Source organism: Electrophorus electricus, chromosome 13 (assembly GCF_041902795.1).
Source record: "Electrophorus electricus isolate QZ-2024a chromosome 13, ASM4190279v1, whole genome shotgun sequence".
NCBI lineage: Eukaryota > Metazoa > Chordata > Actinopteri > Gymnotiformes > Gymnotidae > Electrophorus > Electrophorus electricus.
In genome coordinates this window covers 6311168-6335827 of record NC_137509.1, presented here as the reverse complement: position 1 = coordinate 6335827, position 24660 = coordinate 6311168, and the positions used below count along the sequence as shown (strand labels likewise).

Below are 24660 nucleotides of genomic sequence, written 5' to 3'. Positions count from 1 at the left end.
TCCTATTGTATTTAACGTAAGTTCTAGTAGTGATTAGTTAATTGAAATATGATTGGTTTCCGAATTGTATTGTAGATTCGGATTTTTTGATTTATGCTTTTGTGGTATAAGGAATGTTCAGGTTTTCAATATAATTGTTTAAGTGGGGTTTTTTGGTAATAAAAGTATAACTTAAGTGAAAGGTATTAGTAGTAATAATGGATACAGTAGTTTGTTTCGAGAAAAGAGGGGAACTCGTTCAGATATTGGAACTCGGAATTTGGAACTGCTTTCACGAGGGCCTGTTTAACAGACGGACTTCCGTTTTAACTGAATAAAAATATTCTGAATTTAGTGTACATAAGTGAAATCAAATGTTTATTTGTAATTTTGGCCTCCTGACTGCTTAATGGCATTCTAATTAACGTATTTGCCAACTGAAAATGAGCTTTTTTGAGTCTAAGAAAACAAAATGATTCGTTTATCGAAGCAAAGCATTCTGGGATGGCGAAATTAATTGTATTTAAAGACGTTTATACTTTTATTGCAAATTAAATTTAGAAACTAATATCTTACTCAAGAATCTCCCCTGGAGAGAAATTTAGATGATGCAGAAAATTAATTGGTCAATAACAAAAATATTCAGATATTCAGATATCGTGTAATTTTGTTAAAGATTCTCTCATTTTTACTATATTATATATCAGTTATATATATTTAGCCTATTCGCGATCATTCGGACTTTTTAATTTTCTAATTCTGTCAGCCCAACGATCTGTCGTCAGAGAAAGCGGAAACTGGATAAGATGACATTTTCATGAATATAGCATTAAGAAAACATGCGTTATAAATCTGAGCATATCTTTTTCCATATTTATGTAACCATTTTTGTCCTACTTCTAAGTCTTCTCTCTGCTGTTGTTATACCAATATAAAATAAAATGTTATCATACCAATAATAAAAACATTCCAATTTAAATACTTTAGCATAGCAGCAAAGTATGGAAAACGCGCTGCTCGTTAAAAATAAGGTAAACGTATCAGGTTCTGGGAAATATCCTGAGAGGTTAATCGTAACCTGTTCAATCGTTCACATATCGAGAGGTTACAGTTTTCTCCGAGAGACCCATTCTGCCGCTTTATGTTGGTGGTAATCTCGCGTGGGTTTTGGATCTTAAACTGGGAATGTTAAAATGCACAAAAGGTTAGAAAATTTGTGAATGGTTGGCAAGCCGACCATTCTCCCTCTCTCCCTCTAACTCTTAAGCACATGTACACGCATGCACTCTCTCACTCTCTACTTGGTATGAAAACCATTTGACCACAACGATCTGGAGAAGTACTCAAGAAAGGCAAGAAAATGAAATTTGCCTTTAGTCTGTCTTTTACGAAAAATAAAAGGGGACTGCATTCGAAAGCAACCATTTGAGATACTTTTATTGCATAACCATAGATAATCTTTCGGTTAGAGCAGCATGCAAGGATAAGTGGATTTTAATGTAAATTTTACAAATGCAATATGTGGCCCGTGATCCCTGTCAAGCCGTCCTCGCGGAACATTTGAGCAAAGTTTCCTAATTGCCTTTAATTTATGAATCAGTCAGAAAGCATGAAGCATAATGTTCAGTACATGTTCCAGTGGGAGAACGTTTCGATCTGTCTCGACGAACTTGGAGGACTTTGATTCTATACGGAGTGTGCTCCTTTACAGGTGAGTTTGGGCAACTTAACGAAATTATTTCTGATCCACGTGAACTAATGAACGGCTTCTTGTGTTATCTTTGTAATATCATGCCCCTCGCCACGGCGTTTTTGTCAGTTATTGTCACTGAGGTTAAGGGTAATGCAGAAAATAATTTGAGCATCTCGTGCAACAGGATGAGAGCAAACTATGTTGCGCTCGAAGCCGGATTGCGCACCTTTTGTGTAAGCGACGACAGCAGTATGTTGCTGTTCATGTGTTTATATTATCTTTGTGGGATAAAGGCTTCATGCGGATAAATTCGTTGAGTGGAATATATATAGTAGAAAACAACACGAGAAAAATGTATGCCAATTTGACATTTCATATTTATGGTTCATTTTTTATCTTTGTCATTCTTCAGTTTACTGAAAATAACCTCTTTGTGCGTATAGCCTTGCTGAAATGTTGACATTTCCATTAGCTAAAGCAAACGTTTTTTCCATGCTGTACAACAGAAAGCTTCCATGTTGCTATGGCAATCTTAACTTTTACCAATCACGTTTTGATAACATGTCACGTGGCACTCATCAAGGCCCCGTATGCATACAACATGGCGAGTTATGTCGCCTTTCCTCAATATGCTGAAGACAAACGCCTCATAAAAACAGCAAAGGCCGATTATTATTTTAATAGCTGTTAAAACATGTAGGAATGGCCTCTAAACACTTCACCGAACTAGAGAATCATTCAGCGCGTGCTTTGAGTCTTGAAGGCGAAGAAAATGAGGTGGTTGGGGTAAACGATGGAGACGATACAGATTCTACGGCGTCGAGTTACAGTTACTCCGACTACTCAGAGTAAGACAAAACCTTGAAGTACACTTTGTATAAACGATATCAGAAAAAGTGGATTTGAAGAAAATGTCTTCTTGAACCCCTTAGCCTAACCCAGCATGTTGGGTAACTAGCTATCACCGTCGCCAACTTTGTGTCTTAATACTTATACTTTATTGCATTCTTCTAGCCAATAAAGACTGTTAGGTAGGTAACGTCTGTATTAAGATACTACAGAATCCGCAACCTCCGAGTTCAAGCTTATAAAATAATGGCCTAAAATAAAAATATTGAAAGAGCTTTGGTCCAGTCATTGCAGCTCGTTTTTCTAAGCTTGCTTTCAAATTTGGGGCAATTTCTGTTTCCAATTTAGAAAGCCAGAGTTCATAAATAATTATATGCTGTTTCTCATGTTTAGTGAATTTATGGACGTGGTTTGCAAAAGCTCACCACAGAAGTGGTGTGGCTTAATTTAGAGAGAGAATAAAACGTACGTCTAGGTGCATATCAGCTTTTTTTTTTTATTATTTTTTTTAATTTTATTAAAGAAAAAGAGTATTTTGTGTTGAAGGGATGTGGGATGCATGCGTTGAGGAGTCGTGACTTTTGTGACAATGTTCACCCAGTACTGGCAGCAAAATTGTTCCGGTGGTTAAATATTTTTTACATCAGCCTAAGAGGGGGATAGTTTAAAAAGGTAGAGGCTAATGATATAATGATTTAGATTTGTCTTGTTCCAGATCACATTCATGCTGACATCATTATTTAAAATTGGATTAGTGAGTGAACAACAACAAAAATTGAATGTTCAAATGGAATGTTTTACTAGTGAATACCATAAGTTTATACCATGTAATCTAAGTCAGCCTGTCACAGAAAGTAGAGTATCACACTACTCAGTGAGATCATGCTGGATAAAATTACATGTTATTAGTGACAGTACATAAAACCTGAAGCTCATTCACAATCATAAAATTTCACTCCATATGGTAGTGCTTAATGGTCCAGACCATTTTTCTTTTTCCATAGACTAATGGCTGAATGCTGACATATGTACTCTTTTTGAGTAAGAAAATTGTGTGGTTTAGAGCTGATCTGTTATAGCTGTTTTATTCTGTTTGGTCATTTGATGAAATAATAATATCACATTTCTGAAAGTGTTGACTTTTGGCAAGGCTAATATGGATTCTGTTTTGTATCATAGTGATGTGGAGCCTGAGTGGCTGGATGATGTCCAGAAGAATGGTGAACTGTTCTATCTGGAGCTAAGTGAGGGAGAGGAGGAAGCTGTTCTGGCCCAGGTCACCGCCAGTCAGTCTGCCGCCACCAATCACGTCCGTTTCAGTGAAAAAGAGGCAGAAATCATCACTGACGAAGGCAGGAGACGCACAAACTCCAGTGCAAAATCAGAACCAAAACTCAAAAAGCTTGCTAAGATCCTGGGAAGGAAGCGGCAACCATCACAAAGAAGAGGGGCCGGTGGAAAAGGCAGCAGCCCTGCTGCTCAGCAGCCGCCCTCCATCTTGAAGAACCAGACAGGGCAGAGGGCATGTCTGATGGTACAACAGTCATATCAAAAGGACGTGTGTGTCTACCTGAACCCTAAACGCCTGGCCAATGTGTGCCTTCCTCCGCAAGAGAAAGGGGGCTTGTTGGAGGCTTTACTGGGAGTGGTCCACCGGGGCGGGGATGAGAGAGGCTGTGTGGGGGAGAGACTTGTAATCCATGGTCTGGTACCCCACAGCCCAGCTAGCAAATGTGCACAGATCCTGATTGGTAAGGAAGACTGAGCCTAAGAGCCTTTGGAAAGAGCAGATTGGGTATTGGAAGCATCCTAGATGTGAGAGGAAATGTCAAAATATATTATTTTACTAAATTATTTACAAGAGAGGCAATGCAAGTAAAATCCACAGTAGTTCAGTTCCATACAGTCCAATTACACTGCTGAGCAAACCACCACGGGGTAGTTTTTTACGAGTGGCTTTGAAATGCTGAAATGCCTGCCCATGTTAAAGCAATTAGACCATTTAAATAAGCTAGGTGAGGTCTGTATAGCAGAGATAGGGGGACACAGATCTACCAAAGGCAGGTGGCAGAGAGCTTTGTTGTGCTGAATCAAGAGACCATTTCTGAGCAGATAATGTATCTAATAGCAGAATGTTGTAGCCAAATTGCTGAGGTCCGTTTCTGCATGTTTACTTAATTGAAGAATCAAACAAATGCATTCCATGTTTGTGGCAAAGATGATTATAGCCAAATGTTTGATTAACACAGCTTTGATCATAGTCTCTCGCTCTGTCTCTTTCACTGTCTCTCTGACTCTGTTTTCTTTAGGGGATGTTCTTGTTGCTGTTGATGACGTAGATGTTACTTCAGAGAATATTGAGCGAGTTCTCTCATGTATTCCTGGACCAACACAGGTCTGTGTGTGTTTAAGTTGGTGTATGTGTGTGCTTGCTGGACCACAGTGAACACATAGTGTGTAGCAATAGTCGTTTTCTATCTTTTACACATTTTCTAACATCATCAGCATTGCCTCAACAATCCATGATATGTCTAGGGGGCTGGCTGAGTACTTTTATTTGCACAGTGAAAAGAAACAGTAGAAATGTCCTAAACAAGCAGTAGAAAGGTCATAAAAGTACAGTGTTCACCTGGGCACATTTTTCACTGCAACTGGTAGATCCTTCTTCATAGTCTTTTTAAAAATGTACTTTATTGGGTTCTGGGTCTTTCACTATGACAATGACATTAAGATTGTGCTTATGAAAGGAAGTTGCAATCATTTTGTTATTTATGAGAAGAACACCACTGTCAGCAGCATGCAGAGCTTATGTTTGTTAATGTGGCTTTATCATGGGAAGATTATTTTTAATGGGCTTGGTAATGTGGAAAGTCATCTTCTTTTGAGAGCTCTGCAAAACTTGAAAAAAGAACATCTAAAATTGAAGAGTGAGGAGCAAGTATGTAGTTGTGGCTAGGGAGGTACCAACCAGCAGCTAGGGGCCTTTTCCGAAACCGCTCATTTAAATGCTTATGTGTCATTAAAACATTTTATTTAAAGTAACCTAAGACAAATTAATCCCTTAAACACAGACTTCTGGTTCCAAAGTACAGAACTTTGTCCCCACATGCCCTGTTTGTGTGTTAGCTAAATGAGGAGAAAATCTTTTAAGGCATCAAAGACCAGCTATGTGAAAACCCCCAGTTGTTCGTAGTTGTCTGCGCTAATGATTTTCACTTGTGCAGCATGGTTTGGTTCGTAAGGCCTGACTGTAACAACTGTATCCCCTAACTGTTTGGGTCGCTTTGTTTTGGACTTTTTTTTTTCTTGTTGTTGTTACTAAGTCCAAGTTTGGAGTTTATTATTATTATTTGGAATTTATTTTACTACTTAAGGTTGTGATGCACTGTATGCGTTGATATGCTTTTAATTGCACGTGAAATTTAAGATAGTAGCTATCAATCATTGCCATATTTTTCTACATGCGGAATGGAAGCTGCTGATTTCCCAGAAGCCTTTTCTTTTGAAGCCTCCCCAAGTCGGCTACATTCAGCTCAGCAGCCTGGGAAGGACGCAATGTGGAAATTACAGAGAAGAGTTGGCACGGCAGCCATAGTGGTTACAGTACTGCTCGCATTTGGAGCGGGAAAAAAAAAACAAAACAGCTGGACAGAGATGGAGAGAAAGATGGCGGTTTAGAGGATGATCACAGAGGAAAAAATGACACCACAGGAGTGTGAAAAACTATTTACTTGACTTCTGATTTCATCACCCACAAAATAACATGAGTGCGATACATGGCCATGCTTTTTTTCTGAATTTGGTTTAATGGGATTACAACATTTCATTTAGTACATATGCTGTTAGTTGCCAGTAAGCGTTTAGACCACACTTCTGCCTTTTCATACTGTATTATGGTGTTATAAGTAGCGCAGGGTAAAGTAGTATGTTTCAATGCCAATATTAATGTTACACGTAGAGACTTGACTCAAGAACCCATGAAAAAGAACTTGCAACCTCATGTTCTTGACCACTGCACTGAATCACATTCTTTTTGTAAAACCTATTATCTTGAGGTCTGAGTTGCGGTTCACAGTGCATTGAAATGGCACATTCCTGTGTATTGAATTCTGGTCGGGCAGAGCACTGCCGGTGCTTGAGGCCCAAATTCAGCTTGGTCTCTGTGGTTTTTCTGTGGTCACAAAGGTCCACAAATGTCCAAAGCTTTTGGTGAATGTTAAAATTGTTGTATATGCAGTTTTGCTGTCAGAGTCAGTGGTGGTACTGTCAGATAACTCAACATCTCTTCACCTCCCTGCCACTGAAGGGTGGTTTTTGGTCCTTCAGGCTCCAGAGTATTGTCCATTATTTACAGCTCATATGACTGATCTGAATCAGTGTGACGGAGCATTTCTGATCTGGGCTGCTCAGGACAGTGAGGGTAGCGGACCCCCTCTGAAGGTCAGCACACCATAGATCCCTGCTGCTACATATTGCACACTGTTGACTCTTAACTCTGCCTCACTGCATTCCAGCTGCCTGTGGCACAAGCACATACGCACACACTGAGATCCTGCTGCAATCACTGCAGTTCTCCTCTGGGTCTGCAAGGAGCTCAGAGAAAGAAGAACCCTGCTCGTCATTTTCACAGCACTGTATTATGTAACCATGTGTCAGTTTTGTAGCACCCCCTTTCCCCATTACCTCACTAAGACCTACATTTAGCAGGGGAAATAAACTTGCTCAAGGCTTCAGCAGCAGTGGAATGTCTGTTGTTTTGTTTTATCTCCAACCAAGTAGTGTTATGCAGTAGCACAGGGCAGTCTGATCCAGTAAGGTTTATTTGGACCAGGGTGGATCATTCCTCTCTTGGTCTGCTCTACACACTTAGATGGTACTGCAGTATTTCAGGTGTAGTAGAGCCGTAGGGTAGCTCCTCTCCACTGGCTTGCTACTTTTCCTGCTATTACATTCAGAGCAAGAGAAGAGTTGGAGTTGGAGCCAGAGACATTTGACTCCTAATGCAAGGGTGCAAGTCCTGCAGGAGTTCTAAGAAAAATAAGAAGTAGTGTATTGTTTAAAATAACTGAGTTTTTGAATAGTGTGCCCATAGTTTTACTGGAACCAGATGGAGGAGAACTCCATGTATCAGTCCCTGGCCACACAGATCCCCTTGACCATGCTGTTCCTGAACACATCAGAGCGCAGTGGGCTTCTTCAGCTCCAGTTCTACAGAGCTACGGCCCTGCACGCTTGGGGGGTGGGGTGGGGCTCCTCCTTCTTCCAAAGCAGTGTTTCACACCCAATTTCTGTTCACATTTTTGCTGGGAGTACCTGGTGTGGGTGTGCTGAAAGCTGGGTCAGAACAAAAAGCATTATCTGTCTGAGAGGGCTTGTGCACTGAGCTGTGAAACACTGCTCAAAAGTCACTGCTCACAGCTCTGGCTTATCTCAAGTGCATAACAAGTCAAACACAGTGTGCTAGTTGAGAGAAAATCCTAAAATAAGAGTGAACCGTGGAGGAAATCCATAGACCATCGTGAAAAGATTCAACAGAGCTTATGATGGTGCTAGGCTGAAATTGATGCGGAAACATTTTTTTGAGGTTCATCTGTGGTATATTTCTCTCTCATGTCCCCAGAGAGCTACACTTGGTTGGACTTAGTTCCAGCTCCAATGTATGTTTCATTTCTGTTGTACTAATTGGCATGCTCATTAAAAAGGATTAGTGACAGGTGTGTTGTATTAGGGTCTGAATTAAACTATGTAGGGGGGTAGCTTTTCAGGACTGGGGTTGGGGGCCTCTGCCTTTCTCTATATTTCCGTATGTCTCTCATGTATTCAGGGGAGGTATACAGAGCAGTTTGGTATAGTCTCTGGGATATTGTAGCATCTTCTGACTTCGTGTCCCCCCCACCCCCGTATGTGGCAGTCACAGTCTTCCATTATCAGCATTCAGCTCCCTCTCTGATCACTTCCTCATTAAATCCTCACAAAAGCACACTCGGACAACAACAGCAAGCTGGCTCTCCCCTTCCTGTAAGAGAAAACACATGATGGTCTTATGAAATATGAAATGGTGGTTCCAGCATAGCTGCAGTAAATGGACGACTTCTCTCCTTTAGATTTCAGCCAGCTCTCATCTCAGATAGAGAAGTCCTTTCAGCTTTGGCCTGCATCTTGTTTAGAGTGTGATAATAAAAATGTAGCTCCCTGCTAATGCTATGTAAGGAGACTGAAGGCAGTATTGTACGTAGTGCACTGCTCCTCTTTGACTATTTTATTGTAAAAGAGTCATATGGATATTTATTATATGTCAGGCTTTATTAACCAGTATTGAATGCCATAGTCTACCAGAAATGGCAGTAACTGATGCATAACTTGAAGATGAGGTTTGGTTTCAGGCCTGCTTTATCGCCATGGTAATCAGAGGGCACTGACTCTCCTTGTCTCTGCCCTCTTTAGGTGCGGCTGACCCTGGAGACTGCCAGTGCAGACGTGGGCACCATGGACCTCGCAATGCCCAGACCAAGGCCCTCCCCTGCAGTCAGCCAGCTGGTCCGTCTCCTCTGGGGGGAAGATACTGTGGAGCTCCAGATGTCTGTAGCGCACATACCTCATATTGTCATGTACCTGTCACTCAAACTGGACTCAGAGTCACCTCAGGAGGAGGTCGGTCTTTCACTTTAGGTGTCAATCCATTTCTCTTTTCTCCTCTTTTATTCCAGTCTTACTCTTATACATGCTGACTTAGACGTCCTTAAAAGATGGGCTTCCAGCTTCTTTTTGTCTTCATTTTACCTGTAAGTTTGTTTGTGTGTGTGTGTGTGTGTGTGTGTGTGTGTGTGTGTGAGAGAGAAAGAAAGTGAGTGTACACATTTGGAGTATCCTTCTTTAGGAAATGTGGACAAGCCATTAAACAGTGAGGATGTAGGTTTAATAACCACCTCTCATCATGATGTAGATGTTCAAATTATAGTGACAGAATAGAAAGGATAAAACAATCAGTTCAGAGCTTCCAAACTGAGCTACAATTATTGTGGTTTCAGAAGCCAACTACAGCTTGAGCTTACCATCCCAAACAATATACACCAGCACATTTGTTCCTTAGTAACATCTGCTTCCAGAGAGTGGGTCTCACTTGTTAATGACACAATAGACTCTTTTAATGTTTAAAGTTTTACAGTTGCAGTTATATCAAACTCCATGGAATATAGAATAAGTCCAGTCTTGGAAGACTGAAAATGTGTAAACTCCAAAAAATCCCAAAAGCCCCACCCCCATCCTCACCTTCGGTCCACGTTGCACAGAAAGGGAACATCAGAGGAGTTCATGTTTTCCCTGCACATGTTGTTAAGGGTGTTGCAAATGAAGTCTATCAAGTGTGTAAGCATTGATTTTCATGTGCTGAATTACTTTACTCCACAAGAGAAGCAGGCCCAGAGTGCACTAGTCTCTTTTTAGGGTCCACCGCCTTCTTCCAGTCTTGAGTGGTTATGTTCCAGCAGTTTTGAAACGTGCGTTTCTGAATTTTGAGACTGTGTGTGTTCATGAGGTTCATGCTGCTCCAAACCACAGGATGCAGCAGTGCCAACTTTTTTACCTCCCCAGTCTTTCTAACACAGCGAGGATCTAAAGGAAGTGGTTTACACTGCTGGGGAAATGTGGTGGGCCATGTGTGTCTGTGCAGATGAAACCCTCGCAACCCTCTGCGACTGCACTCACATAAAGGTCGTCTTGAGTTCTTTTTTCTTGCCACTGGAATTGATTGTGTGTGTGATCCAAAAAGGCTTTTGGAGGAAGGCTTGCATGCCCCTTTCTTCACACATTCATAGCACAGGCTAGTGCTTCCTGTGCTGAACATTCCTTGGTCACATGGGTATTGTAATGGTCTGGGTTGACATTGGAAGTCCTTAGCCTGATTCCTGTAAGTAGGCAGCACAATGTCTGATAGTTGCTAGAAGATGTAGATTTTGGGATAGATGTAGATCCTTCAGCAGTTTCATGAGTTAGCAACCCTGTATAGGGTTTGCACTGTTCATTTCCCCGTTTCATGGAAGGGTCTACAAATAAGGCCCCAAACAAAGCCTGTCTGCTCACACATGGGCAGAAAGCTATAGCCTCCCTTTTCTGGAGACATCCATTGGACTGTGACGATGGCAGCTTGAAATGTTTGCACCCTCCTGGGTAATAATGACTGGAATAACAAACCTTATAGATGCACTGTCCTTACTGTACATGAGCTGGCATAAGTTGGTACAGGATACACATTCCTGAGGTTCCTCATGGCATCAACAAATGCCTTATGACCTGGTGGATTCTTCTGAGAAATGTGGCTTTGTAACACTCCTGAGTTCCTGATGCCTTCTAGGAGTTCCTTGATGCTGCTCTGTGCAGAAATCCTAGATGTGGCAATGTTGTTTTCATGGGAGACTTTAATGCCTCATTGGGTTGTGATGACAAGTTGTGGAGTGGAGAAAAAGCAAAGCATGGTGTTGCTTAATTAAACAGCTATGGCCTCTGACTGGTTACTTGGTGCTTTATTCATTAACTGGTCATAAAAAAAGCACTCTTCCAGAAAAACACACAAAACATCATGGTTGCATCCCGGGTCTAAACACTGGTACCTGCTGAACTAGGTCATTCTTCAGTGTGATGTAAATTTATGTGTGAGTAACCTGGACCATGAGTGCTGAATACTGCACTGAACATCGGCTAAACATCCCATTTTAAGCTGAAAATTAGTCCACTATTCAAGAAACACCAGTCCAATAATCATCATATCTGTAGGTACATGGAAACCCCACTACACATTATCTACTTTCATAGGAGGCTGACAGTTAGTCAGGTGATAAGAAATTGTGTTTTAAGGCTCAACTAAAACATACATTTTAAAAATGCATACTCAAGCCAGGGGAGCTTGAGATGAGGGTTACTGAGCATGAGCTCTGAAGCTCCATATTTCACAGTGGTATCTTGCATCTAGAGGAGCACAGGTGTCCAGCACAGGCAAGTGTTATCACAGCAGATGAGCACAGACTACAAACATGACCTGCTCAGCTCCAGCTATGGCAAGCTCTGTAGCTCCAGCATTGGGCTTCATAGTCAACTACAGTGGCAACATTAACAGCAACAGTTGCCACAATCTTATCCTTTCTGTGTTTTAACTGTAAACTTAGTGATCTACACTTGTGATGTTCACTTGCTGTTTTGTGTGTGTGTGTGTGTGTGTGCGTGCGTGCGTGTGTGTGTGCGTGTGTGCGTACGTGCGTGCATGTCTGTGCACCCATGTATGGGAATGTGTATTCAATTTCTGTTGTGCTACCGTGAGACCCTTTCACTTTTTCCTTCTCAGCCCTTCTCTTGTTACACACACACACACACACACACACACACACACACACACACACACACACACACTCCCACTGCCTTCAAGTTTCTAAATGCTGTTTGGTTGAAGTGTTCCTGTTCTGCATACTAATCAGAGCTCAGTAAAGGAGGCTCCCCATGCTTTCATCCTCTCTGAATACATCAGAACTTGCGCATCCACCCCCACCTGTTCCCTACCTATTATTATCTTAAACTAGAGGAGGGATTGTCTTTACAAGCCTTCAACCCTTTAGTGGAAACCATTGCTTCTGTTCATGCCACCTCATTCCTAAGCAGGACACTGGTTCAATTTTTACAGGAGTTGCTGCAGCTGCCTAGCCAGGGTTTAGTAATGCCCAACAGATGCAACAACAGAGGCCCCAGTAAGACATATAATGTGTGCGTTTGCTGTGACCTCTGCCATGCTCCTGAGGTGGCCAGATTTCTGATTAACTGGAACTAACAGAACCTGAGTGGCCCAATAGAACCAACAGAACCCGGGGGGCCTAATAGCATCAACAGAACCTGCAGTTTGGGGTTTGGTTAAGATTAAGGCTAAGTGGAAGCATCTAACAGACAAAGATAGAAACCCAGGTCCAATGGCAACTCTCGAGAGACCAGTCCAAATGTTCTTTGCAAGCAGTGATCAGAGGTTGTACAGTAAAGTTCTTTGGTGTTCCCTGTTCTTTGATGTGCGTGTCTGTTGCAGGAGATCCTGTACCAGTACCCACTGTCTGAGGCAGCAACACAGTTGAAGTCGGTGAGGGGCATCTTCCTCACGTTATGTGACATGCTGGAGTGTGTCACCGGAGGACAGATAGTCAGGTGAGCACAGGCACCGAAAAAAACCGAGGTTGGTTTTTTTTTTTGGTACTCTTTTATGCCATTAGCAATTGAGTCATATTGTGTATTTCATTAGTGTGTAGGAATGTACTTGTGTGTGTGGTTATATGTGTATTATATTGTCCTCTTAGCTGTAATGCAGTAATTGTCAGCCAGCTCTTGCTGAAATGACATATATTCTTTCTTCTTTAGCTCTCTTTGGCGCTTCTTTTTACTCTAATATTCTGTCACCCTCTCTCTCTTTTCCTCTGTCTCTCTCCAGGCAGCGACATGTTACATTTCAGCTCTTGATGATGTCTGTCAGTGATGACTAATGCTACTCGAGATTTCTGTCAGTGGGTGGTGTTGAGTTCTGGATTTTCTCGCTCTTGTCCTTTTCTCCCCTGCTGTGTGTAGCTCCTCTCTGCTGCTACAGAAGCAGCTGGTCCACGTGGGCTACTGGAAGGAGGGATCCAACCTGCTGGTGATCGGCCTCCCCGCTGACAGGTAGTCAACAGTTAATGATGCCAATGCCGACCAATAAAAGCACTGAGTGGTAATCAGCTGTTTTTTTTTTCACTCTGTAGCGGGGTGCATCAGTGTCAGCTCTAAAGCTGATCTGCCTGTGAAATGCTTTGATGCTGAGCTGAATTAGGCATGCTACCGCAGGGCAGTCACTAACCGGCGTAGCACTGTGCTCTCCAGACGTGGAATGCTGGTCTGTACAGGCTGTGTACGGATCAGCTTGAGCTGTATTTTGGTGTCTTGTCAGTGTGGAACTTTGTCACGTGATGTGTGTCCCTGTCTGGTCCTGCAGGGTGCCACTACTGCATCTGCAGACCATTACTGAGGGTGTTGTGCATACTCTCAAAGTCATGTACGGCTCTCTGGACAGGTGGGTGGTGTTCTGACGTACTCCACCTAAACCCAAACCTACACACGTTCTGCTGATTTCTCTGTTTTTTAAATTAAGGCTCATTCCATGTAAAAAAAAAACAACTCGGGCACTTTTTTTTGTGTACATTTTAGCATTTTGTAAATGCTGTAAAACTGAATGTGTCTTTTACTTTGTTAAAATGAGTCACAATGCCTGTGTGTGGGTGTGTGGTATATGTGTGTGGGGGTGGCTGTGTGTGTGTGTGTGTGTGTGTGTGTGTGTGTGTGTGTGTGTGTGTGTGTGTGTGTGGGCGTGTGAAGAACAATGTGATTTTTGCTGTCGAGGAGTGGGAATCAGAGAGCACTGATTTATTTGCTCTGGAGTTCTTTCTGGCTCACTGTTTTCCTTCCTGCTTTCTCTCCCTCACCCTTTCATCCTCCATTCCGTTCTCTCTGTCTCTCTCTCCCTCTCTTGTTTTTTTCCTTCCCTCCCTGTGTCTCTCCCTCTCTCACTCTCTCTGTCTCCTCTCCTCCACAGTTCCTTTTGTGAAGTGGAGCATGCTTCTAGGCTGGATCATTTCTTCTGCCTGTTCTTCCAGCGGTTCATGCAGCTCTCTTGTTTGAGTGATGGCTCTGGCCCCTCCCCCCAAGACATTTCCAGAACCCTCTTCCTGGAAGGTTTACCAGCCGTACGCTGGCTCACTTTACCGCCGGATATCAAGGCAGGTGACCTATTCAAGGCAGACACATTGCTTTAAACCCCACACTGATCCTCTTCTGTGATTAATTAGAAGGTCTAAGGTGCCTGTCCTAAATACTAAGCAAAGGGTGCCTCTGTTTCAAGTTCAAGTTCAAGTTCGGTTTATTCGTCACATACATAGTCATACACAGTATAACTCGCAGTGAAATGGTGGAGAGTGCTCTGTCCAAACTGAGGAAGAGAACCAGGGGTGCATAGAGAAAAAGATATATATACAGATGTTTTAGTTTAGATTACATATCCTGTGGCCTAGCATGTAGTAGCTAGCACAGAAGATCTACTGTGGTCATCCAAAGTTATTTTAACTTATGGCACCATGACAAGAATTGACTCGGGGGTGTTGAATGTCGACCCTCAGCTCTCAAACTGTGTACGTAGATGTGTTGGGGGTTCTGGAAACAGAAGATGTGCACCTCCGTTGTCTCCTAGCTGATACGCCCCCACGCTTCCTCTGGTTTCACAGGTCGAGGTGGACACTGTTCTGTCAGACTTTGAGTCATCAGATTTTGGTGAGATGGTGAGTAAAAAAAATCAACCCATCTTTCTTTTGGGCATTTATGTGACTAATTATATAAAAATGAAATAACTATTTGTTTTATAACTTTTAGATCTTCTCTTTCTACCTCTTCCTCTTTTTCTCTCTCCTACTCTTTGATTGATTAGTCAGAAGACTTTTATGGCACGAGGCGTCTGTATGTCACGTTGGGTTCCTGTCTCTTCTACCAGGTGAGTGACGGTCCTGCCTGACTCACTGCACTCATCATGCTAAAATGGGAGCCTCAGATCTGTGTCTCAAGTGCAAGAACACAGTGCCGGCTACTTTCCCTAACACCCTTCCTCTTGTACTGTCTGTCCCCCACAGGGCTACCTGATCGCAAACCACCTCCCTAAGCAGGACTTGCGGGACGTGTGTCTGTACTGCCAGCACTACTGCCTGCTGAGCCTGCCTACTGAGCAGCGTGTGGGCCAGCTGGTGGTATGGAGGGAGGTTTTCCCCCAGCGCTGTGCCACGCCCCACCCCGGCTACCACGAACCCCATGGCCGATTCTTCCTCCTTATTGTAGGCCTGGTAAGTGTCATGATATAGCAGACCTTTACATCAGTACACTAAAAATAAATATAAAAATATCTTGAATGTAGGTAATAAATGGGATATTTCTCTTCATAGATGAACACTTGATGAATATGTCTGATACGTACCCATTTACAATTTAACAGTTTTTGCTTATTTACATTAATTAACAGAACTGCTGCCAGATAATTTTGCTTTGCAGTTTTTCTTTCTTAAAGATTGCATTTTCCTCAGTGCAGTATCCATGTTGGGTGTATTCGATGTTTACATGTGTGTAACTTTGCTTTGAAAAGTGCTAGTGATACAAATGTGGACCAGGTGTTCATTCAGTTCAGTTGCTCCTCAAGTTCCTGTTAAGAAATTACGTCCTTGGGCTTGCGCGTTCACTGAAAAGAAATTAGTGCTCTCACTGAAAGGAAGAGGTTTATGAAAGGTTCTATGCGCATGTGTATTAAGCCTATCGATGTTGAGCAATACAATAACTGTCAGCACTATGGTTTAAAATATATTTGTAATACATTTTCTACTTATGTTAATTGCAAAATAATTCAGGAAACATCAGTTATCTTGCGTTTATTATTTCGGCATCCTGTGACAAATTATAAGTATGAATGTTTGCTGATTCTGTCGTTAGGATCATGCGTTTTGATTTATTGACTAAAACAAGTATATTATTACTCTAATTCTTATTGAATAAAGAAGCAAAGGAGGGCTTGTTCAGGAAACATTGATATATTTTCAGAATACATTTTCAAAACTTGGTGGGGATAAAACCAGCCATTTCAGAAAGTGGTGAGGACATGTCCACAGCATGGTTGTCACTTTTCTTTAACTGTGATTGTCTTTTGTTTCCGTGTTATCTGTCATCGCCTTTCAGAGGTGGAGGCTTAATTAACAGCAGGCTCCTGAACTCTTATGATGATGCCACGCAATGTTTGTTTGGCCTGCATGCCACGTGTAGGTGTTTTTGTTCAACATACTCGTATGTGTGCAAAATTTGATCATGGGCAAAAGGAATTTGTGTCATTGAGGACTCAGACAGAGTGCAGAGTGAATTAGCCTCCCATATCTCCATATCTTCCATTCTAAGATGACGTGTTTGATCATATGTCACCAGCTCAGTGAAACTCAGGAACTGAAAGAAAGATTCAGCCTTTTCCCAATTTCCTCTGCTTATGTTGGCAGTTTACACTGTATATTTATAAAGTAACATATGTAACCTTTTTATCCAAATGCATTGATCTCCAAAGCACACACTCTGTGTGTGTGTGTGTACGTGTGTGTGTGTACGTTTGTGTGTGTACGTGTGTGTGTGTACGTGTGTGTGTGTACGTGTGTGTGTGTACGTGTGTGTTTGTGTGTGTGTACGTTTGTGTGTGTGTGTACGTACGTGTGTGTACGTGTGTGTGTGTGTGTGTACGTTTGTGTGTGTGTACGTTTGTGTGTGTGTACGTACGTGTGTGTACGTGTGTGTCTGTGTGTGTACGCGTGTGTACGCGTGTGTGTGTGTACATTTGTGTACGTGTGTGTGTGTGTACGCGTGTGTGTGTGTGTGTGTGTGTGTGTGTGTGTGTATGTGTGTGTGTGATATATTCCATGCTGTTTTATCTAATATCCTCTCAGATGCCTCCCTGCAGCTCTGTTCCCCTTCTGCTGAGTTAATGCAGGCTGAGTAACACATCCGACCCAGTGTGGTCTTCATCCAGCAACCCTGTGCTTTCACACGTTCAGTTATTTCTCTCCAACCTCTCACTTTCCATCCTTATCCCATCTCTCTGTCACTGCTGTCTTCTCCTCTACCGATGTGCTTTCTCACCCTGCCAGCAGTGGCCATGACTGTGGCCGTTCTCTTCCTCTTTCAGTGCCATAAGGACAATATGTCATTGACGTGAAAAGAAAATGATGATTATGGAAGGAGAATATTTTTAAAACAAATATTTTGTGTTCATTCCCTTGTTTGCCTGTTTATGCCTGATTTCCTGTGCTCCTGTATCTTCCAGAGGCACTTTATGCAGTGTGTATTACTGGAGGCAGGCGGCTGTGCGTCGCCTGCCATTGGCTCCCCTGGTCCTGACTGCATCTATGTAGACCAGGTCAAAGCCACTCTCCTTCAGCTAGAGAGCCTCGACTCTGCCATTGAAGACCGCCTCTCCGCCCCGCCCATGCCTTCCCTGTCCTGTGCTGACTGGTTTCTTCCTTCCGGCGGGCGGGACCGGCCGGAAGGGATTGGCAGCTCACCTCTCCTCAACAGGCTGACGGCAGCCATCAAACCTCCTTCGCCTGGTGCCATTGGCCGAAGCCTGTTTGGAGAGATGGGACCAGGCTCCGGTTCTGCAGGGCTGAAAGGCAGGAAGCCGAGCCCACAGAGGAGCCTGTCAGACAGTGGGAGCGAAGGACGTGGGGACTTAGGTGGGGCCTTCACACCGGGACTCAGTCCTCACACAACACCTGACGCTACACGGAGGATGCCCCCTGTTGGCTCACGCAGGGATTCGCTGGGCTCGGGGGGTTCAGATGGCAGTGGCAGCAGTGGAGGACTGTTTAAGGTGCATGTGGTTTTATTGCGCTTTAGTTTTCAGTGTAACAGAGTTCCTATTTCTTACCATTTGTGACCTTCTGTGCCATAGTAATGTTTGTTTATTTAAGTTTGTCTGTTTGTAAACATATACATAGTAACTTAATCCAGCATTATCTTAATAACACAAAGTCAGAGTTGTAGCACAGCCCCTTCATTAACTAACTGGCACAGAAAGTGCAGATAAATTCTTGGCCCACCAAGATGCTAAATATTGCTTGTGCCTTGCCTGTGTTATTGTAGAGAGGTCATCTCTATGCAATACCATTGAGTCATTCATCATCCCTTTTCCTCCTTGTTTTTTTTCCCACACTGAGACATGTAGAAATATGGGGAGGCTCAGATTTGAATCCAACATGGACATCACTCACCTCATTCTAGCTTTGCTGTCATGTTTTGCAGAATGTAGAATGTAGGTCTGTAACTCATAAATCACTATAAAGAAAGACAAATACAGTAAAGACAATGGAAACTCCCTATGATCACTTTCACCGAATGTTCTGGTCTCAGACGCAAAGCTCTAGGTGCTCCTAGTTATCACCCCTATGAGAGAGCCACCTGATACAAGCAAAAGATTAAACAAGACTGTCCAGTCTGTGGGTTAAGCAGTCACTATATTGCTTATTGCAGCAGTGTTCTGGTAACTAGGTTCAGTGTTAATGTCGCTAAACGGCTGTGCCTGTGTCGGCTTTATGGAGCCAATCTCTGTGTGTTGTGTCCACAGCTCCCCAGAGCAAGGCAGCCAAACCCGTTCTACCTGGGCTCTCTGAAGAAGAGCCTGTCGGAGAGGGAGGTCGAGGAGATGCAGAACACACTGAAGTGAGTTGGTGGGGCCCAGCAGGCACACGATGAGGTCTTCGCTCAGTGGACACGCATGCAGTGGTTCTCACAGTTTGGTCCAACATGATTGAGATACTCCTCTGGTTAAATTGATTTTAGTGAACTTGATGCTAAATAAAGTCATGCTGTGTGTGTGTATGTGTGTGTGTGTGTGCGCGTGCGCGTGTTTGTGCCTGGGCCAGGCTCACGGCAGGTGCGGAAAACACACTCTTCCACTATGTTATGATGGAGTCGGTGCAGGGCATCTTCATCGCACCCACACACCGCGAGATCTCCCAGCTCAGCGGCTCTATCCACCCGCAGCTCATCCGCAACTTTCATCACTGCTGTCTGTCCATACGGCATGCCTTCCAGCAGAGCCTCTCGTCACGGGTACGAGGCGGGTGTGGGGGGGGGGAGTGAAGGGTCTAACACCATCCATAATGGGTAGGAGAGTAGGTATGTATGAGAATATCAGTGAGACAGTTGCCCATGATGTCCATGAGTGCTGCAGCATGTGGATACATAATACTCCTCCATTGTGTCAGTAATGTTTAACCTTGCAGAGGTGTATTGTTACTCATCCATCCTGTGTGTGTGGTAACAGGAGAGGCGAGGAGGTGATAAACCACAGGCTTCTCGCGGGCTTGGACCTGTTAGAGAACATGGTGTTCTGTTCCAGTGCAAACCAGAGAACTGGACCGACCACAAGAAACCTGCTCCCACCATGACATATTGGGTTATTGGGTACATTCATTTTACTTACACACACACACACACACACACATCTGTGTGTGTATAAGCAAAGTGCATTTTGTTTTAGATGGGAAACAGTCAGTTGAGGAAAACTGAAATATTCCAGCTTTGAAGTACATCCAGTAAGCGGATGAGTATTTTTAACCAAACAAAAATGTTTTCCATCTCAGCTGAACTGACACTGAACTCAGGCACCCTGTCTATGTGGGCTGTTTGTGGTCTCATACTGATTAATGTAATGCAAAGAAAGTGTAACCAGGGCTGAGTGGAGCACAAATCACCTGCAGCTGGCCTCAGAGTAATCTCACCCAAGCACAGCTAAGATGGCAGGCATGCTGTCTGTTTTCCTTTTCCATTACACACACACACACACACACACACACACACACACACACACACACACACAGTCTCACAAATGCACACAGTGCCATTATTCCTCTATCTGTAAATCGGTGGTGTTTGTTCTTCTGTACAACCACACATAGAAGGACATCAGAATAGATTTTCCCTGTAGGACATCTTTTATATGTTGCAGGCGGATGCTTCTGGAACCTGTCCCTCAGGAGTTCTACGTGTGTTTCCATGATTCCGTGGCAGAGGTTCCTGTGGAGATGGCATTCAGGCTGTCATTTGGCTTAGCAATGTGATATGTCGTCAGGATTCCTGGGGCACACTATATATAATTTAATACAGCACCTGTGACAGGGAAGCACAAGTCTGATGCACACAGCTTGGTGAAAGGTTTTACATAACCAATATCACCCCTAATGTGGAAAACTCATTGGACGCTGTATAAACCTTAAAGGCCTAGTCAATTATTGTAATAGAGAGGAAAGAATGAATGAATTCAGCCCTGCTACTTCATAAAATCTGTTCATGGGATCAGAACAGATGCGTCATCCAGTCACTGAATGTTTAACTGACAAACGCGTTCACTAAAGCTAGTGCCTTGTAGGCCTTTGGACTGCCTGCAAGGAGATGTTGGAAGTCAGTTATGTGTGTCGGATGTAGTGAAAAATTTCAAGTTATACCTCAGTTCATGATGTGTACAAAGAGCAGAATCCAGCTAACAGGGCAGTAATGCAAGCTCCTGTATTTCTACTATAGAAAACTTATGCAAGGATTCAGTTACTCAGTTAGAAACATGTTATTTTATAGACATCATATTTATAGTCTAGGAAGGATTATGTTCACCCCCTCTCCCCGTTGTCATGCTGGACCAAATGGAATGAATGAACGTTAAGGCATGCCATGATAATCCATGCTGTTGGCATAACAACCACCTTATAGTCATGTCCAGCTTTATTAATATTTTATGATATGGAGGAAGATGTTTATTTATGATGTAGCAATTTTCTATAAAATATCAAAATAGGATTGTCATGTTCACATATCAAATAAATGCAAAAGATTTGCTGTCACCTTTTAAGAGTGTCATTTATTCCATACCTTTTACAAAAATAGAATTGAAGCATCAAGGAGCCTAAGCAATAAAGCCTTGATACACTGACGCTCTAAACATATTAAACACATTGAGTTTAATGTTCACTTTTAAACTGATTCAGCACAAGGCTCTTATCTGCTAATTAACATAATTAAATCAGAAGTGAATGGTAAATGGTGTGAGAATCCTGAATAGCAGTCAAAGCAGAGTCAGGATTATTAGTTTTAAAAGGTGTACTTACAGAGGTGCAGATTCTCCTTACTCGTTAATTTAGAATTCTAAATTTCAAAATATAATCTTGGTTTCACTCACCTGAAAAATAAATTATGCAAATAAAATAAATTATGCAGAATTCAGAAGGAAAACAAGTTTGAGATACTGAGTATATTAACAAAAAGTCCTGCCAGAGATAATTTAGAGTGCCAGCTTGGAGCATCAGCACCCAAAATGTAAAAGCTGAGGCGGTGCGAAAACCGGCCCAGATCGTGTTTTTGAATGAACTTCAATCCCTTCCAGGCATCATTTGTAACCAACTTCTCGAAATATATTGTGTTAAAGTTATAAACTTGCACCCTTCAAAATACACTTTTAGCCATGTTTTGGGTTAAGTCATGAGCTCCTTAAGCTGCACTCTCCACAAGCATCAAGTTCTTCTTATAGCAGTCCAGACTGCAGAGAGGAGTCCCAGTCTTGGAGCAGGAGTACTTCTTCAGATTTGAGCACCCCAAGACCCCACAGCTCACTGGAGCTGGAAGAGGTGGTCGCGGAGCAGGGGTAGGGGCAGTCACCCCGGCAGGGTAGGACACTCCCATGCCCTGGGCCGAATCTGTGTACCTCACCATGGGCACTTGTGCCTGCTTGGACTTGCGTTCCTTCGTGCTCTTGAGCTTGGCCTTGCTGGTTTTGGTAAGCCTCTCGATGGTCTGGTTTTTGTTCTCCTCTGCCTTCTTGGCGGCCTGGAGGCGCCTCTTGCGGGCGCGCTCCTCGCGCTTCTGCAGCATTTCTGCCGTCACCTCCTTCTCCTTGTAGCCCATGGGCAGTTCCAGCAGGGGCTGGCTCTGCTGCTTGTGCAAGAGCGCTTTCTAATAGGACACACACGGAGATGCACAAAGATAAACAAAGAAAAGTTGATTAAAAACAACTAAAAACTATCTTCACTGATAATTCGCCTAGTAGTAGGACTTTAGAAAATGTGAAATAACACCAGTTAGAATCCGTTTATTAAAGGAAAGAATATGTTTGGCACAAACAGCCATCAGCATCAAAAATAATTATAAGTCAGTTACCCCATAATAAGTGTAGTTAAGACTTGGCTTAACTGATTCCAGGGAGTAACTGCAATCAACATTAAAGATGTAGATGTAATAAAAATTTCAGCAAGGTACAAAAGGTTTCCAAAGACAAGTGACATACTGGACAGAGGTCCGCCCTCAGCTTTGCAAGCAAAGTGCCTCTCATTTCTACAAATGCATTAACTATACATTTTCTAATGTTTAAGATACCTGTCTGGCAGTAAGAAGAGACTCGTCAATTTCTTTCTTCAGCTCTCCATTGTCGTCCAGTTCTCCTTTCTCCAGAGCATCTAGCCATCGCTCTTCCTCATCCATAGGACCTTCCAAATATGAGTCTGTGTCCATGTCCGGCAGAGGAGAGGGATCCAAGTTACTGTCCTCATCTGGAAAATCAGGCACATTGTTCACTATAAAAGATTTTGAGAGATTCTGAATGGATTCTCTTTACCATCCTAATTAAACCGATTTGGGGGAAAGACTATTTCTTTGCATGACAACAATGATCCATTGTAGTTCTGAACATAAGTCAGAAGAACAAATGAAATAGTCAGAAAGAAGAAATCAGAAAAACGCAATGAAAAAAGTGCTGCTTACAAAGACCCTGAGCATGGTGACATTTGTTTTGTTTTTTTTGTCTGGAAGATTTCTAATTCAGTGAAACTGAAAACCTTCAGACACACTGTGCATCGCCTTACCCAGCCAAGCACGGTATTGCTCAATGGGGACTCCTTCAGAGGGCTCATCTTCATCAGAGTCTTCCTCGTCACTATCCACAATCAGGGGAGACAGGGAGTGCAGTGCCTCTGGAACCACCGTAAAGGTTGGCACACTGACCCGTAGTGAAGAAGACGGATGGTGAATACGTTTCTTTAAGTGTACTGTCACTCATACATTCTCCAGGCACTTTATGAGACACACCTTCTTTGTAGGTGTCAAGTTACAAACTGTGGCCCATTTGTAGACATGCTCAATTTGAGCAAGCTATACTGCAACCACCCAGATTTTGACCACAGGATTGCTGTTAACTGGAAATTGACACCGACATGCTAAAACCCAACACCAATGAACCACGTTAACACCCACAACCATGCAACTAGCAGGGCGGTATTATTTCTGCCCGTCACACAAATATTGTCTGGCCAGAAGTGGTCCTCTGGATTGACATGGACCTGTGATAAAACAGGCTGAAGGGTGGCTAACAAACTGTGCATCTCAGCAGAGAGGCTTCGGTCTGTAGTCACACACTTAAGAAAACGTCTATATGAAAAGTGTACCTAATAAAGGTGTAAGTGAAAGCAGGACAATTCTAATAACATGCTTGGTGAGTGTGTAAATAACTTAAAAATCTTTGCAAGGCTAGTTATATTTAGAAAATCTCAGTTCCACTTACAACATGCCATCTGGGATTTGATGTAAGAAACTTATTATATTACAACTCTCACCTCTTTGTGCCCAAGGTTTGTCCTCCTAGTTTAATCTTCAGTTTAAGCTGTGGAGGTTTCAGAACGATGCCAGAGTCTGACTCCAGAGCCTCAGAGGAGAAGCTGTGACCATCGTCGCGGTGGTGCTTCTTCTTATGTTTTTTGTGCTTTTTGTGTTTTTTCCTGTGAACATTGTATTCATCCTCATCCCCTGAAGAGCAAAAAAATAGAAGGCATAACACCTCTGTGATCCAGACAATATAGTATTTTACTCGACTTCGTACATGCCACAGCTGAACGTCTAAACTTGCGAGACCTAACCCAGGGATATTGCACTGAGCTCATGTTCTCTACGCGCTGCATATCACTGGAAGACTAAATCGCTACCATAGTTGACTATAAATATTCACAGAAACTATGGCCCAAGTACTTATGCAGAGATGAATATAAATAGATTGGTGACTTGCACTCACAAATACATCTAGAAAAAAGGATTGGCGGTATACTGCTCTGTCTAACGTAGTCTTTCTTTGGCGAAGTTCAGTCAGCCAGCTAGCTAGCTGAAGCTAATTTAGCTAGCACGGTAGTACCTTCGTAAAGTCACTGTAGACGCCGCGTATAGCCAGTACATACTTACCTACAAGAAACCTGGGGTGGATCATGTCTTTCCTTTTCCCCATGGACACTTTCTGAGCACCAAGCTAGCGACCTAGCTGATCAACACTGCAACCATGCTCTGTAAAATCATCCGCTAGTTATCCAGCTAAGCGAGATGCATCCAAATATTAAACTATGGGCTTCAGGGGAAAAAAAACGATATTATCCAAACCAGGACTCTACTTTAAACGGCGTATTAACTGTACGATTTTAAAAAAAAATCACGCCGATAAATGCACTGGTTTGCTTAATTTTCAAACACTGACTAGCGTTGTAGCAGCATCTATTTCCGGTGTA

At 42.8% G+C, this 24660-nt stretch overlaps 2 protein-coding genes across 3 annotated transcripts; one reads left to right on the top strand and one right to left on the bottom strand.

Moving 5' to 3' along the window:
* Positions 1–1264: 1264 nt before the first annotated feature.
* Positions 1265–20970, top strand: intu (inturned planar cell polarity protein). 2 transcript variants are annotated; one of them, XM_027022487.3, is made up of 16 exons: positions 1265–1690; positions 3701–4272; positions 4831–4916; positions 8966–9172; positions 12579–12694; positions 13109–13198; positions 13509–13586; positions 14106–14289; positions 14791–14844; positions 14991–15053; positions 15190–15396; positions 17400–17945; positions 18699–18793; positions 18997–19186; positions 19401–19540; positions 20085–20970. In XM_027022487.3, exons 1-16 carry the CDS (start codon positions 1599–1601, stop codon positions 20194–20196), a joined length of 2832 nt encoding a protein of 943 aa, XP_026878288.2. In that variant the 5' UTR covers positions 1265–1598; the 3' UTR covers positions 20197–20970. The 2 variants fall into 2 exon arrangements, with proteins under 2 accessions (XP_026878288.2, XP_026878287.2); XM_027022486.3 differs by lacking the exon at positions 1265–1690 and adding an exon at positions 2258–2520.
* Positions 20968–24636, bottom strand: ino80b (INO80 complex subunit B). Its single transcript, XM_027022488.3, has 5 exons — positions 24344–24636; positions 23728–23917; positions 22981–23114; positions 22496–22668; positions 20968–22075 (listed from the first exon to the last, which is right to left on the bottom strand). The coding sequence occupies exons 1-5, from the start codon at positions 24384–24386 to the stop codon at positions 21614–21616; spliced, it is 1002 nt and encodes a 333-aa protein (XP_026878289.1). The 5' UTR covers positions 24387–24636; the 3' UTR covers positions 20968–21613.
* Between the last annotated feature and the right edge of the window lie 24 nt (positions 24637–24660).

Excerpts from the sequence above, each read along its gene's own strand:
- ino80b (XM_027022488.3), bottom strand. The coding sequence starts at position 24,386 with ATGGGGAAAAGGAAAGACATGATCCACCCCAGGTTTCTTGTAG. Across the intron at positions 22,669-22,980 it reads GCAATACCGTGCTTGGCTGG|ATGAGGACAGTAACTTGGAT; the intron begins GTAAGGCGATGC and ends CTGATTTTCCAG. Across the intron at positions 22,076-22,495 it reads CTCTTCTTACTGCCAGACAG|AAAGCGCTCTTGCACAAGCA; the intron begins GTATCTTAAACA and ends GTGTCCTATTAG.
- intu (XM_027022486.3), top strand. The coding sequence starts at position 2,375 with ATGGCCTCTAAACACTTCACCGAACTAGAGAATCATTCAGCGCGTGCT. Across the intron at positions 2,521-3,700 it reads AGTTACTCCGACTACTCAGA|TGATGTGGAGCCTGAGTGGC; the intron begins GTAAGACAAAAC and ends TTTGTATCATAG. Across the intron at positions 14,290-14,790 it reads CTTTACCGCCGGATATCAAG|GTCGAGGTGGACACTGTTCT; the intron begins GCAGGTGACCTA and ends CTGGTTTCACAG.